The sequence below is a fragment of the Ooceraea biroi genome, chromosome 14 (assembly GCF_003672135.1).
Source record: "Ooceraea biroi isolate clonal line C1 chromosome 14, Obir_v5.4, whole genome shotgun sequence".
NCBI classification, from domain to species: domain Eukaryota; kingdom Metazoa; phylum Arthropoda; class Insecta; order Hymenoptera; family Formicidae; genus Ooceraea; species Ooceraea biroi.
Window position 1 is genome coordinate 3604951 of NC_039519.1, and position 24199 is coordinate 3629149.

The window sequence follows — 24199 nt, forward strand, 5'->3', positions numbered from 1 at the left end:
TGAGGAATACCACAAGTCACGAGTTTGTAAAGCTGTTAACGAAAGGAAAGCTATTAATTATTTATTGTATTCTCGCACATATTATATTTTCGTTATTGAAATTGTTTTGCGATCAAAATAGATGAATCTCCGAGCAGCACTTTGAGAGGGTTTACTGTTAGTTCAGCTGTTACTGTTGTCTTTCCATTCAATTAAACTTGTTAATTAATAACAAGTTCATGGCTTTCGCCCGAGTATTATCTGAGTACACGTGGATATCGACGATGCAAGGGTCAGAAGGCACGGAAACCGAGACTGGCGCAATTGATGATTCCCAGCTAATCAAATAACCGATCGTTTCTCAACTACGCTATTCGACACCGCAACTCGGCGAGAGTCCATCGTTACTTTTGTCCAGACATCCGAGGATAAACCAGAACTCGCGCTAACAGGCTCCTATTGACATATCCCGTTCTACAATCGCGTTCGAAACTAATTAGTGCCACGTCTGCTAAAGCTAGAGAATCCGTAACCCGCCCCTTTTCTATCCCATTCCCCAGACTCCCGCTCATTGTATCGGCATATACATGCATTCGATTCGGCATACCATAAAGAAAGAGCGAGAAAGAGAGACAGAGAGAAAGAGAGAAAGAGAGAGAGAGAGAGAATGGCAGAAAGTGATATAGAGGCTATCCCGTTTGTTAAGCCAGTACAATTAATCGCTCCGTTGAAAGCTGACGATTCTCATAGCGCCTTTGTTCCTCAGAGGTGCAACGTGTCGCTTCTAATTAACACTTGTCAGCCAAAATTCCGGTCGGCGGAAATACGCGACAAGCACGCGAGGCTTTTTTACACCCGTAGCGTTTCGCATGGCACTGGTTTTGTCGCACGTAATGTACATATAACTGCCACGACCGAATCGCGTTGTGAAATTTGCGAGAACACAGATCTCACGAACTTGATACAGGGTTGCACGAAACTTTTTATTGGCCTATTATAAAATATTTTACCTTTATCAAGATAAAAGAAGAGCAAATATTTAAGAAGATAGATTTAGCAAATTAAAGCTCATGCATAATCTTTGCGATCTTAATTTGATCTTAATATCAGGCTCTCTTTGACGGATAAATCTACATTTTTGACAGCAAAGAATATGCAAACTATTAAAATATCATACTTTCAACGACTACAGCCGTTCATCTGTATGGTGAAATACTATGAAAAATTATAGTATGCATATCAACATGAGTTAGTATCGCGGAAAAGAGACACTAACGAAAGTAGCACCCACTATTTTGTTTCCACAAAGTGAATTTTATAATAAAAACGAAATTTCCTTGATTAACACGAGCCTACATATAGCCTCCCTACATAAAGATCCATGCATCGGTAAGTCGAGCGTATACGTGTAGCACGCTGAAGTACCGCGTACCGCTTCGTTCGTAGCTCGTGTCAAGCTGAATCCAATGATAAGCACGCGATCCCCTTTCTAGGCTGATCGAATTTCCGAAACGTTTCTATCACTACTCTCTTCTTGCTTACGGCTCCATTAGGTCGCCGGAACGACGACAGGAAATCGCACGCGGCACCGTAGGAATCGAATTTCGGAAGACCCATTGAAACTTTCCTGTACTATCGTTGCCACTCACGATGGTAATCGATGACACCGATGGTGGCGAACGTTATTGAGTTGAGCTCAAGATTCCTCTCGTACGCGTGACACAAAGTATTGAGTCGAACGGAAAGTTCATGTCGACCACATTAGCAAAAGCCAAATCCCGCATTAAGAATTAGTACAAAGTTTTGCGTCCAAATCCTGTTTAAAAAAAAACAAGAACTCGCACGGACCTTTCGGTTTTAACGCAAAACTTTGTATTAATTCCTAATGCAGAGTGTTGCGTTTGGAGTTTGCTAGGACTTTGCATCGATTTTCCGTTCAATTCAATACAATGATATATCTGATTTCGCCTTGTGATTTATTTATATAATTCACATGTCCCTCTCTCAATACGTAAGCTTCTTTCCGCGAGAGAAGTCCGCCGCGACTTGCATTAGCTTAAAGAAACACCGGAAAGCTATGGTGAAATACCGGAAACGTTGCTGCTGAGAATATTGTCGGAAGGCGAAATTATTCTTTCGGCGCGGATGCTCGAATCGATCCGTAAAACTTGTATCACGTCATTTCCGCCAAAGAAAAGAACAAAGTATATATCTAAATCAGCGCGTGCTACCGTATATTAAGGAACAATAGTAACCATCACTAGTTTTCACATTCGCTGCTGTTATAGCGAATAGTCAATTTCTCCCTAATTCAATTTCGCTTCATTCCGCCCGTCATGCATGCTGGTTAATTGCGATACTATTTAACTAGAATTAATATTGATCCGTATAACTCTATCATGCGAACATATTATACATCTCCTGCTCGATAATTAATAAAACACTAATTACCTTCTACAGAATTGATAATAATAGTGCAGTATCTAATAAGTAATAACGCATTGTTGAAAGTAGCAATTGTAACATGGTACATTTACGTACATGCACTCATGCACATGTCATAATCGAATTCTCGGTGAGCTGAAGGTACAATGGCGCATGGAGCAGAAAAATCGGGAAACGAAATAACGACGGAGTCACGTACCTTTTAAACGATCCTCCAATTTACTTTTACGGAAGCTCCAAAGCCTCAGCTTGTACTTCGATCGAGTTTATTCGAGCGCGATACGTCTGCTCCACATAGCCTGTATAGATTGTTCCTAAAGTGCTTGCTATCCATCGTATCGATGAGACCTGATATCTATTTGCATCTATAGTTTTATGTTGCATGCCCGAGCATCTCTTGACATCTTCGCGAATTCTTTCACGATAATATTTGCAATTCGTATTGACACCTTCTTCTTCGCTTACAATTAGATCCATATTTACATTTAACAATTTTCACCATGAACATAAGAAAGATTAAATTAATCGGAAAACGAGATCTAACTGTAAGCCGCGGTTAGAATTGTCGATGAACGTTTGAACGCTCGTGGAGCGCATTTATGCATGAACAGACTTTTAATAAACCGGAATAATAGTCTCGAGCATTAAGTGGCGAAATAGCGTGCGCTGAAATACATACACCGAGCCATAATTGCGATATAATGAAGGGAAGCTCAAATGTGACGCGAGAGTTCGCGAAATACAGGAAAGAATGGCAGGTTCGCGACACCACTAAATATTCATAGAACTGCCCGTTGGGAAATTGGCATGTGAGAGACACATAGGTGACAGAGGGCCTCGTTTGTATCCTGTTCTAATGGCGACTAATATCCTACAGCGAAAACGACATGCATAATGCATGTCGGACACATATACGAGCAGCGGGGATAAACAGATCACTGCGGTTTAGGTTTATCTATATGAACATGCGGTTTGCCGCTGATCAAATGAAAAAACCAGACGAGAGAGAAGAGAAGAGCCATCGATGCAAAGTGATTGATAAGATACGTTTTTAAGCGTTGTAGCCGAGAGATGGAAAAGTCAAGTTTTACGATGAGAGATGAGTGGAAAGCATGAATAAACGGTGCACTACGAATGGTGGGTACTTGAGTTGATCGAATAAATGCATTTTATTGGTTGTGCCAGGCATACATACACGCGAAAGGCAAAATCTGTCCGCACACGCTTTCATCTGGATTTACAGGCGCGAGATTCGGATTTGTCACGAATGCTTACACGTCGTTCTACCAGCTGATAAATCGTCGATTTGAAGCTGAATGGGCATGTGGCGAAATTGTTCGCAATAAGCGAAAATAGAATTAAAGAAGCTCAAAGTACGTTTTTAGCAAAAACTTGCACTTTAAAAACAGAACTAATTAATTTTAATCTAATTTAATAGAACAGAATTAATTTTAATCAATGAAGACGTGATACTGATATGACCAGAGACTACCACATTGATGACTTGTATTGCTAGTTATTTATGAAATACTGCATATCTCTGACTTTTTCGTAACAAATTATGCAGGAAACTCTAACGCATTTTTATTAATATTCCAAGCGTCGCGTGGAAACGAAAATTCATGGCTGATTGGCCTATCGTAAAAGAAATAACAAGAAAGGATATTTCTACCCCGAGCTAATCTAAGCCAACGTACTCGCTGCTAAAAGCGTAGACTGTATATATTCAGCGGTTTACCCACTTACATATTTATAACCACTCCTTTCCAGCATCGATTTAATGAAATTCCCACGTTGCACAATCGGCGCAGCCGAGCGATCGATAGCGCTACTCTAAGCGTACCGTGAAATATAACGATTTGACGTGACTGCGAGCGTTGCCTTCTCTTCTTGCAGTATGCAAAATCCCGGCAAGTTAATTTGACTTGGAAATATCGCGCGTTAACTTTAAAATCCTTGCTCTCGATCAGATAGTTTGTGCCCACAGATATCATACAGCTCGGAAATCTAGTGCAACCAGCAGATATACATTTTAGACATGCACAGACAACGATCGTGGAGACGATTCAACCGAGGGTAATTTGCGATGATTCGATTGTGCGCTGCTGGAATTACATTGTTGAAGCGTAAACATATTGTTTCACATGCACGTAACTGTGTTTATCATATTATCTTTATCATATTAACAAGGTGACTTTCCCTCACTCGAAACTTCACACGGATTGAGCTTCCTTCAGTAAATCCTTTTTTCCGTAAAAGGATATTTATTACGTGAAATATGAAGGAAAGTCAAATATAATCCGCCGTGTCGATCTCTGGACCAGCGTGTTGTCTTTTGCGGCAACTGTATGATGTGCATTTGAAGCCACATGTGTACTTGATATAAATCGCTTTGAGCGAAACATTGATGAGGGAAACTAGTGCAGTTCAAAGGACGAAGAAACTGCTTTGCGAGCTTGTTCGTGCTTTATAAGCCTGCCGACTCGTGCATTATCCGCATCTGCCTTCCGGCAATGCGTTTGTAACGTATTCGTAAACCCGAAGACCGCATAATTGCACCCGCCACGTCGGGGAAGAGAGGGATGGAAAGGCAGAAGAGGAGAGAGAGAGAGAGAGGGGGGGGAGAGGGGGGGAGAGAGAGAGAGAGTAACCGGTGCAGCTGCATACCACACCTATACATACATAATTCCGGAATACGCGTATACGAGCGAGTCCAATGGCGCAAGCCGCAGAGCAAAGCCACAAACCGCGAAAATATGTCAGCGCCGATAATGAGCTTACATTCTGCCTACGTGGTTCAACCTCGCGGTTCAACATGATTTCCCAAACTCGGACGGGTAACAGGGGTATACCTGGGCAATATTATCTAATAGACTGACGACTGATATCCGTCAACGCTCGAAGGGATCACGGTCCAGTTAATGTCGTCGTCGCCTAACTACCCCGATTTGCATCTGCCCATTTAACGTAACAATTTGCCACGCGCTTGCGGCAAACCGACGTTGATTGATATCCCTTGATACATTAAGATTATACAGAGCCTCGTTTTACTAATTGCAAAGTGGTAACAAAAGGTAAGGCACTTTCTGAGAAAAAAAGGATGTAACAAAATCAAATACATTAATCGAAAGCTTTAGCTAATTTCATCTTTTAAGTAATCAATCCTAAGAAAAATTTAATTTTGAAACTTATTCTCTTTTAAAAAGAATATTATGCGTCGAGGAGTATTCGTTCGTTTTAAGACGGTGAAAGACAAAGAGAGACAGGAAAAGAGCGGCATGTAGAGAAAGACAAGTTACTTATTTAAATTTAAATTGATTTCGATTCGTAATTGGAGCGTAAGATCAGTGAAGATAAGATGTAACTTCCAACTTTGAGTTACGAGTTTCTTATCTCAACACGGCAGTTACTTTATTTATTCGAACGTGTCTCAGAGAGTACTGTCAGTCACAAAGTTTGTCTTGAATAAATACAAGAGAAGAAATATTAAAAAAGTTGCGACCATTCATAACAGTGCCGCGATCTAACTATTTTTGAACATTTGTTAAATTACTATTCGATAAAGTTTACGTCAATTAAAATCTTTCGGTATTTTTTTTATGGATAAGAGAATTCTATGGTAGTCCTCTAAAACAATATCAATTTTTTAACTTAACAATCAAGAGACTAGAAATAAAATTTTATGATTTATTGTAACTCAAACCTTTAACAATCACGCAGTATCGGAAAATATTTCTCAAAAATATTGTGCAGATGTGTAGAAAGAGAGGAAGAGAGAGAGAAAGAGAGTTTGTTTCATAGAAACCGCAAATCTAGCTCGTGCATGAATTTTTCTGAAACAAACACACGATTTCTACATAACGGAGCAAAAATAACAGCACATCCGTATAAATAAAAGCGAAATACTAGAAGAAAACAAGATACACTAATTTTGCAGATGGATATCGATGCTTCCCTTTTATCATTCTTTATACTAAAGAGTGTAAAAATTAATATGCGCAGCTTTTTCTCTCTCGCACCAATTTCTTGTTAATTTTGCTCAAAGGCGATATGCAAAAAAAGGCGTAAAAACGGAATGAACTTTATTACATTTCATGCTCACCAACCGACATCAAACGTGGTAAATTTAGCTGCAATAATTCCATTCTGATTCACGTGATTGTTAGTAGCAAAAGATACAGACTAAGTTCTTGTAAAATCGAGTGCCAATAGTGTTTTATTACTGTTACACGGCATTTCATTCTGTTCAACCAAATGTATCCAATAATCGCGTACCGTTGTAATCTGATTTCTCAAAGAGAAGAAATTTGTTAATATTAATTAAAATCGATTCATTTCGGAATGACACTTGTACTTCATCATTTATCAATCTAGAGTGGATTTTGTTACAGCACGAAGCCCATCAAAACATCAAAGTGCGAGTGATCGCGAATGTCGATACTGTGAAATTGGAATGTAACGGTAAAACAATATCGAATGAAAACGAAACGTATATGTATTAAATTAAAGCAGAAAAGCTAATAAATATGCAAAATTGAGGTAGAATATCACTGGCGATACTTTACAAATAAATAGAGCCAACTTTGACGATTTTCAATGTAAATACAACAGATGGCTAAAACAATTTCCTTCCTAAAAAAAGCAAAAATTAATAAAGGTAACTGCTTTCAGCGATAATCGCTGAGAAAACTTCTCCATGTTTCCAGATACCACAATATACCATCATAGGGGGAAGAGATATTGTTATGAGGAGAAAAGAAAAGGCATTAGCATGTATCGAGAGACGTGACGTGATTAGACGATGAATCGTTCACCCACCATCTGTTTGTACGCGGGCCGCGAATTAACGACTTCAATTTTACCAGCCGTGTCCGGGAAAGCCGTGCGGGAATTTTCGAGCATTATTATGTAAATCGTTGTGCTGATGCTAGCGGAAGTCGGTCGCCAGAAGCTAAAGAGATAGGGCGTGATAACGAAGTTCCTAATGCACGCGGGATGTCACACGACGCCCCTTATAGGATCATTAAAGGATAAGTAAAGCTTGCTATACCGTGCGCATTAGCGAATAAATGTGCACGAGAATAGTCCTGAATCAATGATCAATGATGGATGATGAATTATGAGAGAACACAGGAGAGAGGGGACAGGCGTGCAATACGTTTGTATTTGCCTAAAACAAAGTTGCCAAAATATCAGTTTCTCATTTCGACCGTATAATACATATACGGTTTTCAAAGCGCGTTAATTAAAAGCACACGACGAGCAATACCATAAGGAAAATATTGCGTTGAACGAAAAGTCCATGTGGATTTTTGTAGCGGAATTTAAACGCAGGAATTTGTATTAAGAATTAATAATTTTAATTTAGCAAAATTAATAATTTTAATTTTGCTAAAAATGTCCGTACAGACTTTCAGTGAAGCCAATGTTTGGCAAAGCTTTTTGTTACATGTTGCAATACATACATACGGAATAGCAGCTTTTGCGTCAGAAACCTGTAACGCTATTGCGTAGTTTTTTTTCCCCGCAGAGCTTCGACGTAATAAAAGGATATGTAATACATTATGGGAGATACGCATTCACTCGTGATGTTGGGTATATGTTGTATGGTAATCGGACATCAGTCACCTGCCCTTATACTCTAAGCCGCGTGTAACCACTGCCGAATCGCAAACCTATCCCGTGACAACCATCTTGTATACCGTGTCTCGTAGGATTTTGGATCTCCGGCTTTTCGAGAAGCAGCGTGCTCAGACTTAATCCGGGCATCATTCACGGTACATTAAACTTATATACACGTATTTTTCTATAGCTTACGAGCTGGTGAACCCCAAACGACTTCTTCGCATCTATCATCAATGTCACACAGTTGTTTTAACAAAATTAATGTCGATATTAATGCAGGTATTATCGATATATCGTTAGAAAATTTAAGCGCATTTAATCGTCGAAAGCGACGCAAACGCAAACGTGCAGAATGAATGCATTATTTATGCATGTTAATATATAGTTTACGTCAGTTATTGAAAGTTAAATACGGCGAAAATTGATACGTTTAATTTCCGCTCAAAGTGCGCTTAAAATGAATCATCGGCCTTTTTTATTTCAAGCATTCTCTTATAACACATGTAAATTTCCTCATTACGATTAAAAGCTCGATAAATCCTCGATGTTCCTGATAGATTACGTCTACGAGATACGAATGAAAAATATATTGAAATTGTGAAAAATATATTGAGATTCTCTCCGCAATCGAAATTATACGAATAATGCATATATGAATGCGGGGAAATTTCGAGAAACACTAATGGCGTGAATAATTATCCTAATAGCTCAGGGATGCTGCAGTTCTTCTCGTTGCTCTCGGCAGTTATGATAGGCGGATTGCGCAATTAATTCGTCTCGCTCGGCTTACCCAGTTTTAATCAATTCGAAAGAGAAAGGGCCAAGGATAATTCGTGAACAATTGATCGAACATTTTACATCGAGTATTCGTGTGTATCGTCAACAGAACGAAATTGACACCGAAAACAATCGAAAAAAAGAACAATATGTTTCTTGTAAAACTAACTAAATGGAAAGTATAGAGTCATTAATTTTCCAATTTTCAAAATTGCGATTTCCTTTCGGGAAACGAATCTCACGTAGAAAAATTGTATACCAGTTTTTTCGTTTATTTTTGCACGGCAAAATTTCTTTCCCCGCTTTTCAATTACAGCACAGATGCTCGATCGCAACCTGTGTACACTGCTATAAATATTCTACAGCACGATCCGATCAAATTGCTCTCTTGAGTCCCATTAAACTTGATATTCGCTTTTCTGTTGCAGAATCAAGATCCGCGCGACTGCGAGTGCGTCCGTGGGTTTCCGCGCGCAAAAGAAGACCAGCACCGCAATTGCGCGCGGTTGACGCGCGCTTCCGGGCTTTCCGTCATGGTCGCTTAATGAGGGCACGGCGATTAAGACCTTATTTCATAAAACAAAGCCAGCTGTCGTCGGCAACGTGTTTAGCGACGTCTTAATCCGGCAGAGCTCCCAGGGCGGAACGAGAAAAAGCAGGTCACTAGCAGCCACCTGTGACTCTTGCTGGAAGGGCTAAAAGGGGACACGCGATAGTGAAAAAGGGATAGAGAGGAAGAAAGAGAGGATGAAAAGGTATCAGGCTGCTGGGATAACAGAAGTGAGAGAGGTACGTGCTCCTTCTTTCTTCTCCATAATCCCTTCGGGACCCGGGATACAGAGTGAATTACTATCGTGTCAGGTCCGACACTGCACGCCCACGATGACACGTGCTTTTTCATCACGCGATTGTAAATACCATCGTACCCGTCGGCGAAATTTCATTACACGTATACGTATATTCGTTACCCGTTGTGTTCGTGCACCGAGATAGGATTAAACGCAATTAACACATATCCGTATAAATCTTCATCGGTTTCCGAAGATTCGTGTTTGTACAGGTTGAATGAGTTGGAAGGATTTGCTCGACAATGTGTCCTGTGAAGCGACATATCACCGTGTATTTAATTGCAAAAAATAGAACTTTCGGATACAATTAACGAAATGAAATGCACTCTGTATCCATTAGTCCGTAATAACGATAATCGAACGAATCTCGTTGAATTCAAACATAAAATAGTCTCCATGTTGTTTAAATATTCGATTTAATTAATTTTTCATGTTATCTATAACTAAATGTTAAATATATAAATTACGTTGATTCATGCAAATTTTCTTCCAAAGCAGATTTCCTTTATGCATTTTCCTGTACTCGTGAAAATGATCGATATCGATATCGAGTGTTCTAAAGTGACATCATTATTAGTTTAATAACACATATATTTAAGTGCAATATATTTGAACATAATTAATCACCATCCATATCAATTTCCTCATCAAGAGAAACTTTGTATCTATTTCACATAAATGGAAATCAATATCGTTTATTAATACTTTAATAGACGATACACGATACCTATCAGTTAATACACGATACACCATTATATGCCAATGTACGATAAACCATTAATACACGATACCTTTGAATGCAAAAGTATGCCATACAATGGAAAGAATTTTACGGATAATGAGATAAAATCTGGCGATATTCTGGTGAACGTGTGCAGCCATTAAAGCTTAATTATTATTAAATTTATTAAAAAAGCAGCTATCTTATTAACAGTCACACTTTCTATAATGCATCAAGCAATGAAAGGGATGAAACATTTGGAAATGACAAACGAAAGTAATGTAATAATGTAAATTAAATGTAAAGTAATGTTCAAAGTTAAATGATGAGGATTGATAGGAAAATGTTCTTGAGATCGAGATTTAATACACTGCGCACGTATGCCGCAGTAGAAAGTCTCGTTTCATTACGACAATACATTTTATAGAACGTTACGTATTCATTTCCCACGTGTGCTCTGAAAAAGAAGGAGAACGCGCACCCGCGCATACCGTGATCGCCCATTTGCACATTTTCACCCAACGAGCGCAAAATTCTGCAATGTTTCCGAGCCGCGTTAATTACTGCGGATAGCTTCATTTCTCACAGAAACGAAATATAATTTCATTCAGACTCATCCCTGCTAGTTTAGTGGCGATTTCATTAACAGTTAATTCATTGATAATTTGACGGACATTCGACGGCAATAAAATTTCCGCGACAAACGTAATTCCGTTAAATATTCGTGAATGTTTCAAGCATTGCTGAACTAAATAATGAATGCTCTAGTGCTGCCCAGATATTACCTCGCTTTAAAATTATGCTCGCTCAATTTCGAAAACGTTTTCTGCTAAAAATTATTGTTAGATATATATAAATATATTTCGTTTTGCAAAATTAATGCTCGTAACGATTAATGAAATATGAAAAGCACGATATTAACGTTGATGGGTAGCTTGAAAGGTCCATTACTGTACTGTCTAGCCCACATCTTTTTTCTCTTGACGGTCATTATCTACGATCCAGTAATAACTCGCCTAATCATTACATTTCGTTTCAGTTACTTATTTACGTAAAAAGCTACTGAGAATTTTTGCTTAGACACTTAAAATCTCATATATTGAATTTATTAACATAAAACAGAAGCTCAAGAGGCAGTAACAACGGGAGTTGCTATTCTGAACGTAATATTCTAATTAGCTCGAGGCGTCTATAGTAACATTATTTACCCTAATTTCTGGCTCGCTTGGCAATTCGAAATGACGTTTATATACCAAGTTTCTCTCTCTCTCTCTCTCTCTCTATCACATAATTCGGTCTCACTAATGCTATGCGTTTAGTGCGCGCAGATAAGCAATAACGGAACGTTGTTCTCGTCTGCCAACAGGAATTTTAATTCGAGTCGCGGAGCGGATAGGCGGTCGCAATTTTCCCCTGAGGAGGATGCGAGGCCTCGCGAGGGTGCAGCGTAAAAGGGGTAAGTGAATGGAGAGGCCGTCGGCGGCGGGCGACGTCGTCAGGCGGAGAAACGCGTTTCTTTCGGACCGGCATCGATCACGATCGATCGATCCCGAGGAGCCACCACCATCGCCGACTCGCTCCTGACCGCGATCCTGGCTCAGGGAACCGCCGCGGGGAATCGAATTAGTATCCTTTGGACGAAGAGGAACGGCGGGGGTGTCGGACGGGAGAGCGTGAGGCGATCATATTGGGTTTCCAGGAGGTGGACGAGCGACTTCGACCGCCCGCCGAAACCGATGCCTTCCTGAGGTGGTGGCATTCTCGCGGTCGTGCACGAGGTCACCGCCGAACGGTGCGACTAAACCGTGAACATGGCAGATCTCGAGAGGATCAGGCTGGTGGTGCTCGGCGGGGCCGGAGTTGGCAAAAGTGCCATTATACGACGATTACTCGGCCAGGGTTTCAACGAGCGATATCGACCCACCGTGGAGGATTTGTATTCGCGCGAGTGCATCCTCGGCACTCTCACGCTCAAGGTCGATCTTCTGGATACCGCGGGTAAGATGAACTAATGAACTATTAGCTTGCTGCCCTTCCTTTATTTTTACTGTTCGATCATTTCGTGCGAGATGCGAGATTTATCGTTATCTTGCAAATGAAGAATTAATGAATAAAAGTTACATGGATGTATTAGGGGTGTGATTTAGTTTTGAGGGTTTTTTTGCTCAAAAACGCATGTATTTAAATATGATAATGAATGAATACCTTAATCCAAATATTTTCCTTCGTTTTCTATAACTTTTTCCCATCTTTCTGGCAAGAGATCGATTCCACCACGATAAAATCACTCTTCTTTTCGGTTGATCCATTCGTCGACGAATTTTCGCATTTCTTCCAAATTATGAAAGTGTGTATCCTCTAAAGCGTGTTGCATCGACCGGAACAAATAATAATCGCATGGAGCAATGTCCGGAGAATACGCGGGGTGCGGTAAGACTTCCCATTCAAGCTCTAATAGTGTTTGTTTCACTGATAACGCAACGTGAGGTCGAGCGTTGTCACGAAGAAGAATCACTTTCCGTCGTTTACTCGCAATTGGTGGTCGTTTTTGGTCCAATGCTTGCTTCAACTTGTACAATTGGTGTCCATAACGATCAGCCGTGACAGTCTCATGCGGATTTAACAGCTCATAGTACACTATCCCACCAAATACAGAGCATTACTTTTGAACCATCAATATTGCGTCTCGGAGTGGATGTTGATGGTTCGCCTGGATCCACCCATGATTTTCTGCGTTTCGGATTATCAAAATAGATCCACTTTTCATCCCCAGTAACAATCCGAGACAAAAGACTCTTCTTTTTTTGCCTGGCGATCAACGAAATGGTTCGCAATGGCACTTTCCGATAATTCATGTCGAACCCATTTCCCTTCTTTCTGAATTTTTCCCATTTCATGTAAATGTTTGGTAACTGTTGTACGATCAACATTTAATGCTCTGGCAAGTTCTGAAGTGGATCGTGTTGGATTTTCGTCCAATAATGCTTGGAAGTCTGCATTTTCAAGCTTTCTTGGTTGTCTCGAGCGTTCTTTGTCCTTCACATCAGTATGACCACTTTTAAAGCGTCTAAACCAGTATTCACACGTCTTAATTGATGGGGCAGAATCACCATAAGTTTCCACAAGAATTCTATAACCGTCAGCCGCAGTTCTCTTTTGATTAAAAAACAAAAGCAACGCATGTCGAAAATGCTAAAGAGCTTTCGGAAGTTGCATTTTTACGATGATATAAACACGACTGTTATTGCATCTATTGCTATAATGCTACTAAATGTCATGGATAATGTCAACACTGTAAGAAACAACAGTTATCGGAAACAGCTATTGGAACAAACTGACACTACAGCCATCTGTTGCAAAACCCTCAAAACTAAATCACACTCCTAATAGAAAGTTTAAAGAAGTAAATGGTATACTAATATTGTGTATGTTATCAATTTATGATATTTCTGTCTTGAAACTCTTTCATACGGTATGTAGAATTATTTGTGAAAGCTCGAACCAAAAAAGATAGCAAGTCCACGAGTTATTCCTGTTTTTTTAAAAGCCATAATTTCCTCTTGCTTCCTTCATCATTGAATCTGTACCGTGCAATCAAAGAAAGATATCACGATACAGGATAATACGTTCTCATGCATTCTCGCAGCTGGAAGGGGTGCTGAATGTTTTGATTGAAAACTTAGAAAGTTCCACCTTCTTTCGCCGAGACGGCGCATGGAATAAGCGTAACTCAGTAGCGCGCAATGTAGTTATAATACATACAGATGTGCGCGTGCATGAAAGTATGTGTGATCCAATCGGGATTGCTCGGGGATGCATCTCCTTGGTGACTTTATAACGAAAGAGCAGCGAGTATCGGAAAAAGCGGCCAGATAAACGCGATACAAACATCGTATATACACCGTCGTACGTAACGTGAGTCGCTTAACACACGACGAACATTCGAGCAAGAGAAACAGCATTACGTGGATGACGTTTGCAAAAATGTCGTGATATAGTAAATTGTTCCGACGCAGTCTTTGAATTTTGGCTCTTCGTGTGCCGAGTAAAAACAAGGAGCGGATCGGGTGTAATTAAAAGAATGGAATATTTGCTCGGTGTATGATGAACACAGCCCGAATTTTATTCCGAGTCCGAATGTACAAAGACACGTCCGCTCGCGTAGACGATTACCAGTCGAATCCCTTATTTGTCGACCTCTTGGTCGTCGAAAGCCTACTCTCACGAGCCTGTTTGTTTCGTAGGCCCTCTCGAAGGTCCTTTTGAATTTCCTACGGGAGGAATCGTTCCGCCTATTTATCGCGCCCTGCTTCTTTCGGTGACCCGCGCCTCCATGACGCGATCACCACACTTTCAGCCGCCGCGCGTATGCCTCGTCACGGTCGTCGGTACGGAATCCCCCGACATTTCGCGGAACACTTGCAAATCTGCAACGGCTCATTGGGGATTCCCTATCTAACGGTCTAGTCTATCATCCGCTAATCTGTTTATTTTGACGACGTGTTTTTCGGTCTATTTGCCTCGCCTGAGTCTAGCCGCGCGATACTGCCGACCGTCTAGGCGATGACGTACGTGGCCATATAATCGCCACAGAATAAAAGGAATCAAAAGCAAGTCCTGAATAAGACGTTTTCAAACAGCAATTTCAAGCAACTCAACTGTATAGTACAACGCTGTGGGACGATCCTAAATCTAGCGATGCGATTATCTCGCAAAATATCGAGATCATAGTGTACGAGTACACGATCTCATCGTTCTATATGTCCGTTATTTTCCGTCCAATTTCCGTCCGATTGGTTCAATGATCGGTGTACCTGAGAGGCCATTTTCGTTTGGTTTCCACTCAAAGGTACCATTATACCTCGAGGAGAGATTAATTCCGTCCCGTGAGCGTAAAAATCATACCAGATCAATGATAACGTTACACGTAATTGCGCTTACATTTCTCTCACAGACGATCTCTAATTTGGTTCGTGAACTTTGTATTACATTTTACGATATTAAATGCTGTTTAACGAGAACAAAGAAGAATTGCCATAATTATAGTATTGGGTTGGCAAATAAGTTGGTTCGGTTTTTTAAGGTGGAATAAAATACAATTTTTTTGATACACGAAATAAATTTTAATCAATTATATATTGACCATTTTTATTGATGACTTCTTGCCATCTTTCCACCAACTTCATTATGCCGCGTTCGTAAAACATCTGAGGCTTATCGGCGAAAAACCAATCCAGGTGTCTTTTGGCGTTCTCTTCATCCTTGAAGATTTTTCCGTTCGAAGAGTTCTGCAACGACCGGAATAAATGATAATCGGAAGGGGCCAGGTCCGGTGAATACGCAGGATGAGGCAAAACATCCCAGCCAAGACTGAGTAATTTGTTCCGAGTTGTCAATGATGTGTGAGGTCTGGCGTTATTGTGGTGGAAGACAACACCTTTTCGATTTATCAATTCTGGACGTTTTTTGCGGAGTGCTTGGTCCAATTTTGTTAACTGCGAGCAGTATATGGTTGAATCAATCGTTTTGCTTGACGGTAACAGCTCGTAGTAAATGACACCTTTGAAATCCCACCATACGGAGAGCATGATCTTCTTCGGATGCAATCCTGCCTTCGAGGTTGTTTGTGGTGGCTCGCTGCTGTGTCCCCATGATCTTTTCCGCGTTACATTCTCATAGACGACCCATTTTTCATCTCCTGTCACTAACCGCTTCAAAAATGGATCGTTTTCTTGACGTTTCCGCAGCAAATCGCAGATGGATATGCGAGTGGCCAAGTTGGCCTCGGTTAATTCATGCGGCACCCACACATTGAGCCGAGAAACGTATTCCAGTTGGCGCAAATTGTTTTCTACGCTTTATATGAGATATATTAAGTGCTGTAGCAATCTCTCGCACCGATTGGGATGGATTTTTATCGATGATAGCTTTGACATTACTTGAATCAATCTCGATCGGGCGACCGAAGCGAGGCGCATCATTGACGTCAAAATCTCCAGAACGGAATTTGGCGAACCACTTTTGACATACGCGTTCTGTTAAGGCATCATCTCCATAAACACGGCATATCTTTTTATGAGCCTTTGCAGCTCGTTTGCTCTTCTTGAAATAATAGAGCAAAATATGACGATAATGCACGTTATTTACTTCCATTTTTACAGCTACGCAGCACACACAATATTGATGTTAGTCAAACCAAAATTTACAGAAAGGTTATGTGAAACATGTACTTTTAAATGCACTCTGAAGTTGCGCGATAGTATCGAGAAAAACAAGAGTGAATTGGAAAGAAGTTGCACCGAAGCGAAAACTGAACGAACTTATTTGCCAACCTAATATATGTTCCTTAAATTAGCTTAAATTGAGTTTTGATTTTTAAGTAGCAGAAGTTCATAAGAATCGAAAATTGTTTAACTGCCATGCATGACTAACAGACACAAGAGGCATTAATCACATAAGAAAAATTTTCCAATTTTGCCAGCTGCTTTTGAGCATTTTGTTTGTTTTTATTCTTCCAGGTGATCTACAGTTTCCCGCAATGAGACGGTTGAGTATAGCCACTGCTCATGCATTCCTCCTCGTATATGCGACAACATCGTTACCTAGTTTCGAGTGCGTGAAACGCTGCTTCGAGGAAGTAAGAGAACAACGACCCGATTTTCAGGTACACCATCATTAAACGAATTGTAATATGTGCGCGCGTTCGCGGACTTCTTATCTTGTAAAGCGTGTAGCACGTTCAGCAGCGGCGGCAGCTACTTGCAATTTCCTGCGCGATCTAAACGAAGTTTCCTCTATCCAGAATTCGAAGCAGCACGAAGCAGAATTTCTGCGGTGCGTTCTTTTAAAAGTCTAAGTCTTTATAGGCGATATGTAAAATTGACGGGAGACTTCGTATAAGAATTCTCTTTGAACTGAACCTGTCGATTACGCTTTACGAGAGGAGAGATCGGCTCTTCGATGGATATTGGCTACGTATGTGACGCATTGCCCTTTCGGCAGGAAGTACCGATAGTCGTTGCCGGGAATAAGCTCGATTTGGCACCAGCGAGAAGAGAAGTGCCCATCGAGGACGTGAGCGAATGGTTGTTCTGCGAATTGCCGAAGCTACGAGCCAAAGTGATGGAGTGCTCAGCGAAAGACGACTATAACATAAAGGACTTATTTAGGTGTTTCGTCACGCTCTCCAAAATCGTGCCGAAAAATCCGACCGGTGAGGCCGACGAGTCGGGACTTAGGCGGAGATGCTCAGCGTACGGGTCACGCAGGTAGTTTATTGTTAACGTTATCCCTCCCTCGATGAACTGTCGACCCTCACATATCCGACATTTCTGTCTATCTATCGATTGTACCTTCGTATTATTATGTTACGTCGTAAATATAATTGATATAAAAAAAGATGAACAAATGAGATCCCTTTGATAATAATGAATACCCTATTCTTGGGAGAAGATTGCCCTGACAAGCTCGGGAAGTGATTCTCTCATAATGTGCTATGAAAGTATACGGATATTTAGAATAAAGAAACGTTAATCATGAGTCTATTAAGACAAAGAAAATGAAGAAAAGAGTTTCAATCCTTTGAAATTGCTCATTGTTATTTTGTCATTTGAAAGATCTGGTAGTCCTGGAGGTAGGACTGGCAGTGCGGGTCCCGATGGGAATTCTCAGCAAATTGTCGCGGCACAAGGCTCCAGTGTCGTCGCTGTCACCGAGGAAGTGAAGAGCAAGCCGCGTAGCCGCAGTCTGATCAGACGTGCCTCTCGAAAAACGAAGCAACAGATCAGAGATGCCCGCGCGGACGATTGCAACATCTCCTAAGCCGACTACCCCGATCATAGATTGATGGAGAAACGGATCTCATCGCGATCAGAAGCCTGCTGGTCCTGTCTGCGAGGAAAGCGCAGCTACGAGCAATTGTTTGGTTTAGCAACCGTAAGTCTCTTAAAATAAGGCACGAGTTGGCTTCCACGATTTATGAAGTGCAACTCATGAGGAGAAATCTTTTCATGACCGCTAGATCACGGATCAGTGTTTGCCACTTATATTGTATTGATTTATGGGATTCCGAAGGTTTGCAGCGGGTAAACGGCAAGCCAAAGAAATGACTCGTTCTAGAAGAAGCCCATCTCAAAGTTTGAGGAAATAAATCGATTTTATAAGTCGATTTCATAGGATTCATATCGAGAAACGTGTGTATCAATAGCAGAGTGTATCATAACTAAATTCTGAGTTTGCAATTAGCTTCTTTTGACAAATATTTGTAATATTTAAAATATTAAGTTTTTGATAAATTTATTTTTATGTCAATTTTAATGTTAGAGATGGAAATGTCATACTAACTAGCCGATTCGGTAAATTTATATTTTCAACACTCAGCTGTCAATATACACTCTCTTTGGAACATCCTGTATATACATTAACGGTGTGAACGTGAAATGTTTGATGTTTAATAGCGAACATAATTTTTTTCAACGAATGAATGAACTCATATATATTTCTCGGTGTAAAATATTTTCAAAGATTTAAAGTAGAAGATCACGTGTCAAAGAATTTTATATTTTTAACAAAAAGAACGAATTACGGAATTTTATCGTCATTATTTTTACAGAGTTTTCAGAGCATTCCGAAATATATGATACATAAAGAATACGATTTACTGCAAATGGAAAAAATTTTATATTTGGATATAAAGAAACGTCTCTCTCTTTCTCTAATCAAAATAGTTTTTACTTAATTAATGGTATACAGTATGCGAAGTGTTGAAAATGTTGTCTTGTTTTTAAAAATTAATTGTAAATGTGAGACTTGCTAGAAAAATGCAGAAAGTTATTATTACAAGGAAACATAATAATAATAAAAAAAACAGAGAACAGGAAAGAGAAGAAGTAAGGAAACACTGAAATAATGGAAAGTGCATAATATTGAAAAATACTACAAAATTAGCAAAGCCTCGACCGTATAAAAAGATCAAAAGAACTTTCGTGTGCTCAAAAGAGATAAGTCTGGAATCAAACTAAAGACAAGAATGAAACTAGAAACGCCAATTTAAAAAATAAAGTTGGTTCTTTGAAGAGATATTTTTATTAGAGAAAATTTTTACTAGAGAATGCGAAAGAGATACAAAGTTACGATATTCGATATTGTTTGAAATTATAACTAGCAATTTGCAAATAATTAAAATTTCTTATTTAAAACAGTTGCACACAAACATCTGTACGACATTTGATGTAATTTAATTCGCTTTAAATATAATTTAGACACGAAAACGTTTTGTGACACGTGCACTTAAATAAGTATTTTTTACAGTCAATTAAAATATCCTCGTGGCAAAGAGAGAGACACTTTTCAAAAATTTTTCCAAGCGATGCAAAACGCATCGTTGCGAAAATATCAATTTCTCTCGTGTCACGAGAAACATCGAGTTTGACGCGAGTATCATCGCCGAGTAACAAGAAATTCGTTTTACAAATTACGGGACGCATAATCGTCAAAGCACAAAGTACCTTCTCCTTTGCCTCTCTACTAAACTTTGTCAACAGATACGTGCTTCTTTCTCGTAACGTTTATGAAATAACGACGAGATATTGTACGTTTCACAAATCTTTATGGTTTAATATATTGCATGAGAAGTATATTAAAACTCAATGACCTTATTTCAAATAAATAATTTCCATATGTGCAACAAAAATTTTTGCTTACCGTAAATAATTTAAAATTGGACGTCGCTTTTTGATCAGTTTTTAAATTTTATCTATCTTGGTAACTAATACTCATCTTGCGATTCTGTCAACATAAATTTTAAAATTAAAATAAAATCTATCATTCTTGACGCCGAAAAAATATCTCGATGTTTAAATTAACGACAAATCGAGTTTTCTTTAAATAAAAAGTTCGTAGATAAATAATAATAATTTTAAGATGTTTCATACAGTTTCTATCTTTTGTAAAAGTACACATGTGATAAATTAGGTTTTATTTTATGTAACGAGTGCACAATAATTGATCATATGAATGATTCGCGATTGTTGGACATGTTAATACCCCGAAAGTATACTACAATTTAGAGAAATTATATATTCATAAACATTTAAGGGACATTAGACATTTCAAGAACGCGTACCTACGGGAAATATATCGAAGCACATTATTTTAGATATTCGGACCTAGATAGGGTGCTGATTATAATATAGTTAGGGACGACTCGATAGAGAAACGATTCTCCTTCTTGTTCTGTATTTTAACGTATCTTACTTCGATGCTCTAATTTCTTCAAACTGTTACAATATTTAATTGCTACTGCTTTTTGCAAAACATTCTTTTATCATTGAATATTGAATATTGTCTAAATGATATATGTTATAATTATATAAGTCATTAGAAAAATTTTATTAAGAAAAAACAATAACGATAAAAAATATAAATTTAATGAAACAAGAATTATCAAAATAAAATGGAACTTCCTTTGATTCCTGGACTTGAATCAAAATTGTATGCATCAAAAGTATTATTAGCAATATTTCAAAACTGAAGACTTTATTGATAAAATCAGGAAAAACTCTTTTAAATTGACGTAGGATTATTTGCAGTATAATATGAGGTTTTACATTTTGTAAAATTAAATCTTTTCACTTAAGGTATAAATAAAAATAAGAAATGCAAAGAAGAAGATACGAACGTTTTGTATATAGAATTGTAAAAAGTGGAAAAGAATCAATCTATATTCTATAAAATGGAACAAGCAGGAGAATCACAAGCCATCGTAACTGAACCGATGCACAAAAGGGATTGAAAGAAATATCACAATTTGAAACAACTATTCAGTACTCAAGTACGTGAAATACTTGAATATATATCACAATTGACACGTACATGTTAAAACCGTATAATGTAATACTACTGTTAAGCAAGTAGAATTCAGGTAGCAAAATATGCGAATGTTTCATACAGAAGTCTCGCGCGAACTAATTGCAAACATTTCAGAGTTACATTATATATCATAATTACAATTTTGGTAATTTGCGCTTCTACGAAAACGTAAAAATATCTAAAAAAATTTAACAACTCATGAAATTATTTTAACTTGTATTTTATTCTATATTTTGCGACATTTAATTTGGAATATGTTTAACACATCCTACATTGTAGGATTTATTTAGAGCCATAGAAAGAGATGAAAATAGAAATTTTAGTTGAGAATAAAATATGATTCTTGCAATAAATTAAAGAAAGACTCTAATATTTGTAAAAGAAACTTATTTACGATTATATAATATTACTGTTTGTCTGTCATAATAATTGAAGAGATGGAGCTTGCAAGTGTGAAGCACATCTAATTTACTTGAAATTAAATCATGCCATTACATCAAGAATAAAAATTAACTTACGATATCTTAAATAATTAAGCTAATGAATAAGTTAACAATTGTTATTTGTTAATATAAATATAGAAATCGTAAGTCGTGGATATAATAAGATCTCTTTGTAAATTTACGATCCTATTATAATTTTATTATTTGCAAATAATTTTGTATTTGTGCATATTTATATGGCAATTATAATTTATTATATACGTTATTGGTAAATTCATGCTTGAAAGTTTGAGTCTAAATATAAAAGATAAGATGGAAAGATAAGACAAATTTCAGTGGATTTAAGTAAGAATTATAGATTAAGACAAAGAGGCGCAGATAAAAAATGGAGTAATCGCGGCTCTGTTAAAGTTAAGTGTAATGCGCGACTAGACTATATATTACGAATATTAATAACCGTCCCATTAAGATATTTTTCGCGCGACCAAGAGGAAAATATAAAGGTGAAAGGTACGTTCGGTGAAGAAACCTGAGATCGTGAGACGTTTGCGAAGTATGTTGCAAAAGGATCTGAAACTGTTGCAAAAAAATTATGAGAATTTATCCTTAACAAACACCTCGCAAACGTTCCGCGCAAATGTACGAGTAAAGTTTTGTATTTTAACATTTTAACGCGAGAAAGCAGAATATTTCTATCAGTTCTATCACCTTTGTACAAATGCGTGTGTAGTGTATCGTTAATGAATGTGGAAAACCTGCGAAGAAAATTATGTCTGATTTCTTAAAGCAGTCAGAAGCTGTTGAATATCACCAGATTTGTGTATACATACGCATAGCTTAAACTTAATTGTCATATTTATATAATTTATAATATGCACTGGAAAAATCGATAAAATATCTAAAAAATAAATTCTTCATACGAAATATTAAAATGCCGCTCTGCAATGTCGAGAGCCGTCTGAGAGTTTATAATTAAAATATAAATTAAAACATTTTTTGGACAGACAAGGGATTAAAATAAATCAAAGAAGTATCAAGGATTCTAGCTGGACTTCCGAGTAGTAAACGATTCACGAATAGATTTGATTGCAATGTTACATCTAATCTTGCATGGATCTCGATGCGGTCATCGACGATACACTAACGCGGTTTCATTGCGGCTATTGTGATGTACATTCTATCGTGTGTCCACGAGATTTTGCGCAACCTCAACGGAGACTTCTTAGGATGGAGCCTGTCGAACTTCACTCGCATCTCACAAAGCACCTCCCACCAAGCTTTACACGCGAAACGCATATTCTAAATAACAATCGAGCTAATTTCCCAGTACCTATATATTTACCTAAATAATAATCTGTATCTAAACACGAATGCACAATGGACCAAACGATCAGCGCTTAAAGTTCCGATCCGAGCACACGTTGACATAATGCAAGCTATTATCCTGCTTCGAACGTCAGACTCTAACAAGATAGGTTTTGCAGAGAAGGTTCTTGACAGGACAATGGTTTTTATCTACTAGCTAGTACAAATAATAACCGGTGTTATCCTTCGAAGTCTCGTTTTCAATAGGACGGATAAATGTACGCGGTAAGCTTCAAGATGAAGGCAAGATGAAAATGTACAATTGCCCTTTTGGGTTTTTTTTAATAATCAGACTTTCTCTCAACGGGCCAATACTTATTCTGTATACGAGTACACTTACCTTTAATCCGCATCTGTACCGTCGCGTGGAAGTCAAGGACACAATCCACCCTTCTTCTCGAAGCCCTCTCGAAAGGGATGTTGCGTAAACGTCTGTCCCTCCTGGTTTCGAATTCCTTGAGCTTAATCTCGCAAACAAGCGGAACGATCGGGTAATGATGTCCCTGTAAATAATTGATACCAAAATTTTCCATGTAGTCAAGCATGTATTCCCAATCGACACTCTGCGCGTTATCGATAATCGAAGCGGCCGTGTGATTACAGTACACACACATACACGTGCGCACATACATCCTATATACATTTTGTCGAGAATCCTATTGTTGTATGGAATATTTCTAAAAAGTGTACGCGCATAGTTTGGATATTTATTCGATTGTTCTTACGCAAGGAAAAACAACAATTATATTTATTAGTATTTGTCCATAGTATTATTATAAATGAATATTCACGCGCTCTTAGAAAAATGTAACGAGCGACAGGAACAGACTAAATAAAATTCCATATAATTAATAATGCAAACAAAACGCGATAATATAAAAATCTCAGGGATTTAGAACTTATTATAGTTCAGGTGAGTTTTACTTAGAAATAATATTCATGTTTTTTTTTAAAACGTACAGTTACTATTAGAGCAAGGCATAAATTGTTAAACTCACCTGAATTTTAACAATTCTCATCCTTAGGTAGATTGATACTTGGCCCTCTCTATTTGTGCAAAAGACGGAAAATGTCCAAAGTATGCGTACATTTTTGGCAGCGTGTACATATAGCGAGTAAAACAAAAG

General features: G+C 38.4%; 1 protein-coding gene across 1 annotated transcript in view; it reads left to right on the top strand.

Annotated features, from left to right (window-relative positions):
- The window catches only part of LOC105286700 (GTP-binding protein Di-Ras2), a 67673-nt gene extending 44297 nt beyond the window's left edge, over positions 1 to 23376 (top strand). The window contains exons 2-6 of the mRNA XM_011351836.3: positions 9255 to 9615; positions 11762 to 12393; positions 16914 to 17059; positions 17398 to 17663; positions 18012 to 23376. Of these exons, the coding sequence (XP_011350138.1) occupies positions 12207 to 12393; positions 16914 to 17059; positions 17398 to 17663; positions 18012 to 18216 (804 nt within the window). The 5' untranslated portion in view covers positions 9255 to 9615; positions 11762 to 12206 and the 3' untranslated portion in view covers positions 18217 to 23376. The remainder of the gene's footprint in view (positions 1 to 9254; positions 9616 to 11761; positions 12394 to 16913; positions 17060 to 17397; positions 17664 to 18011) is intronic.
- The last annotated feature ends 823 nt before the right edge of the window (positions 23377 to 24199 follow it).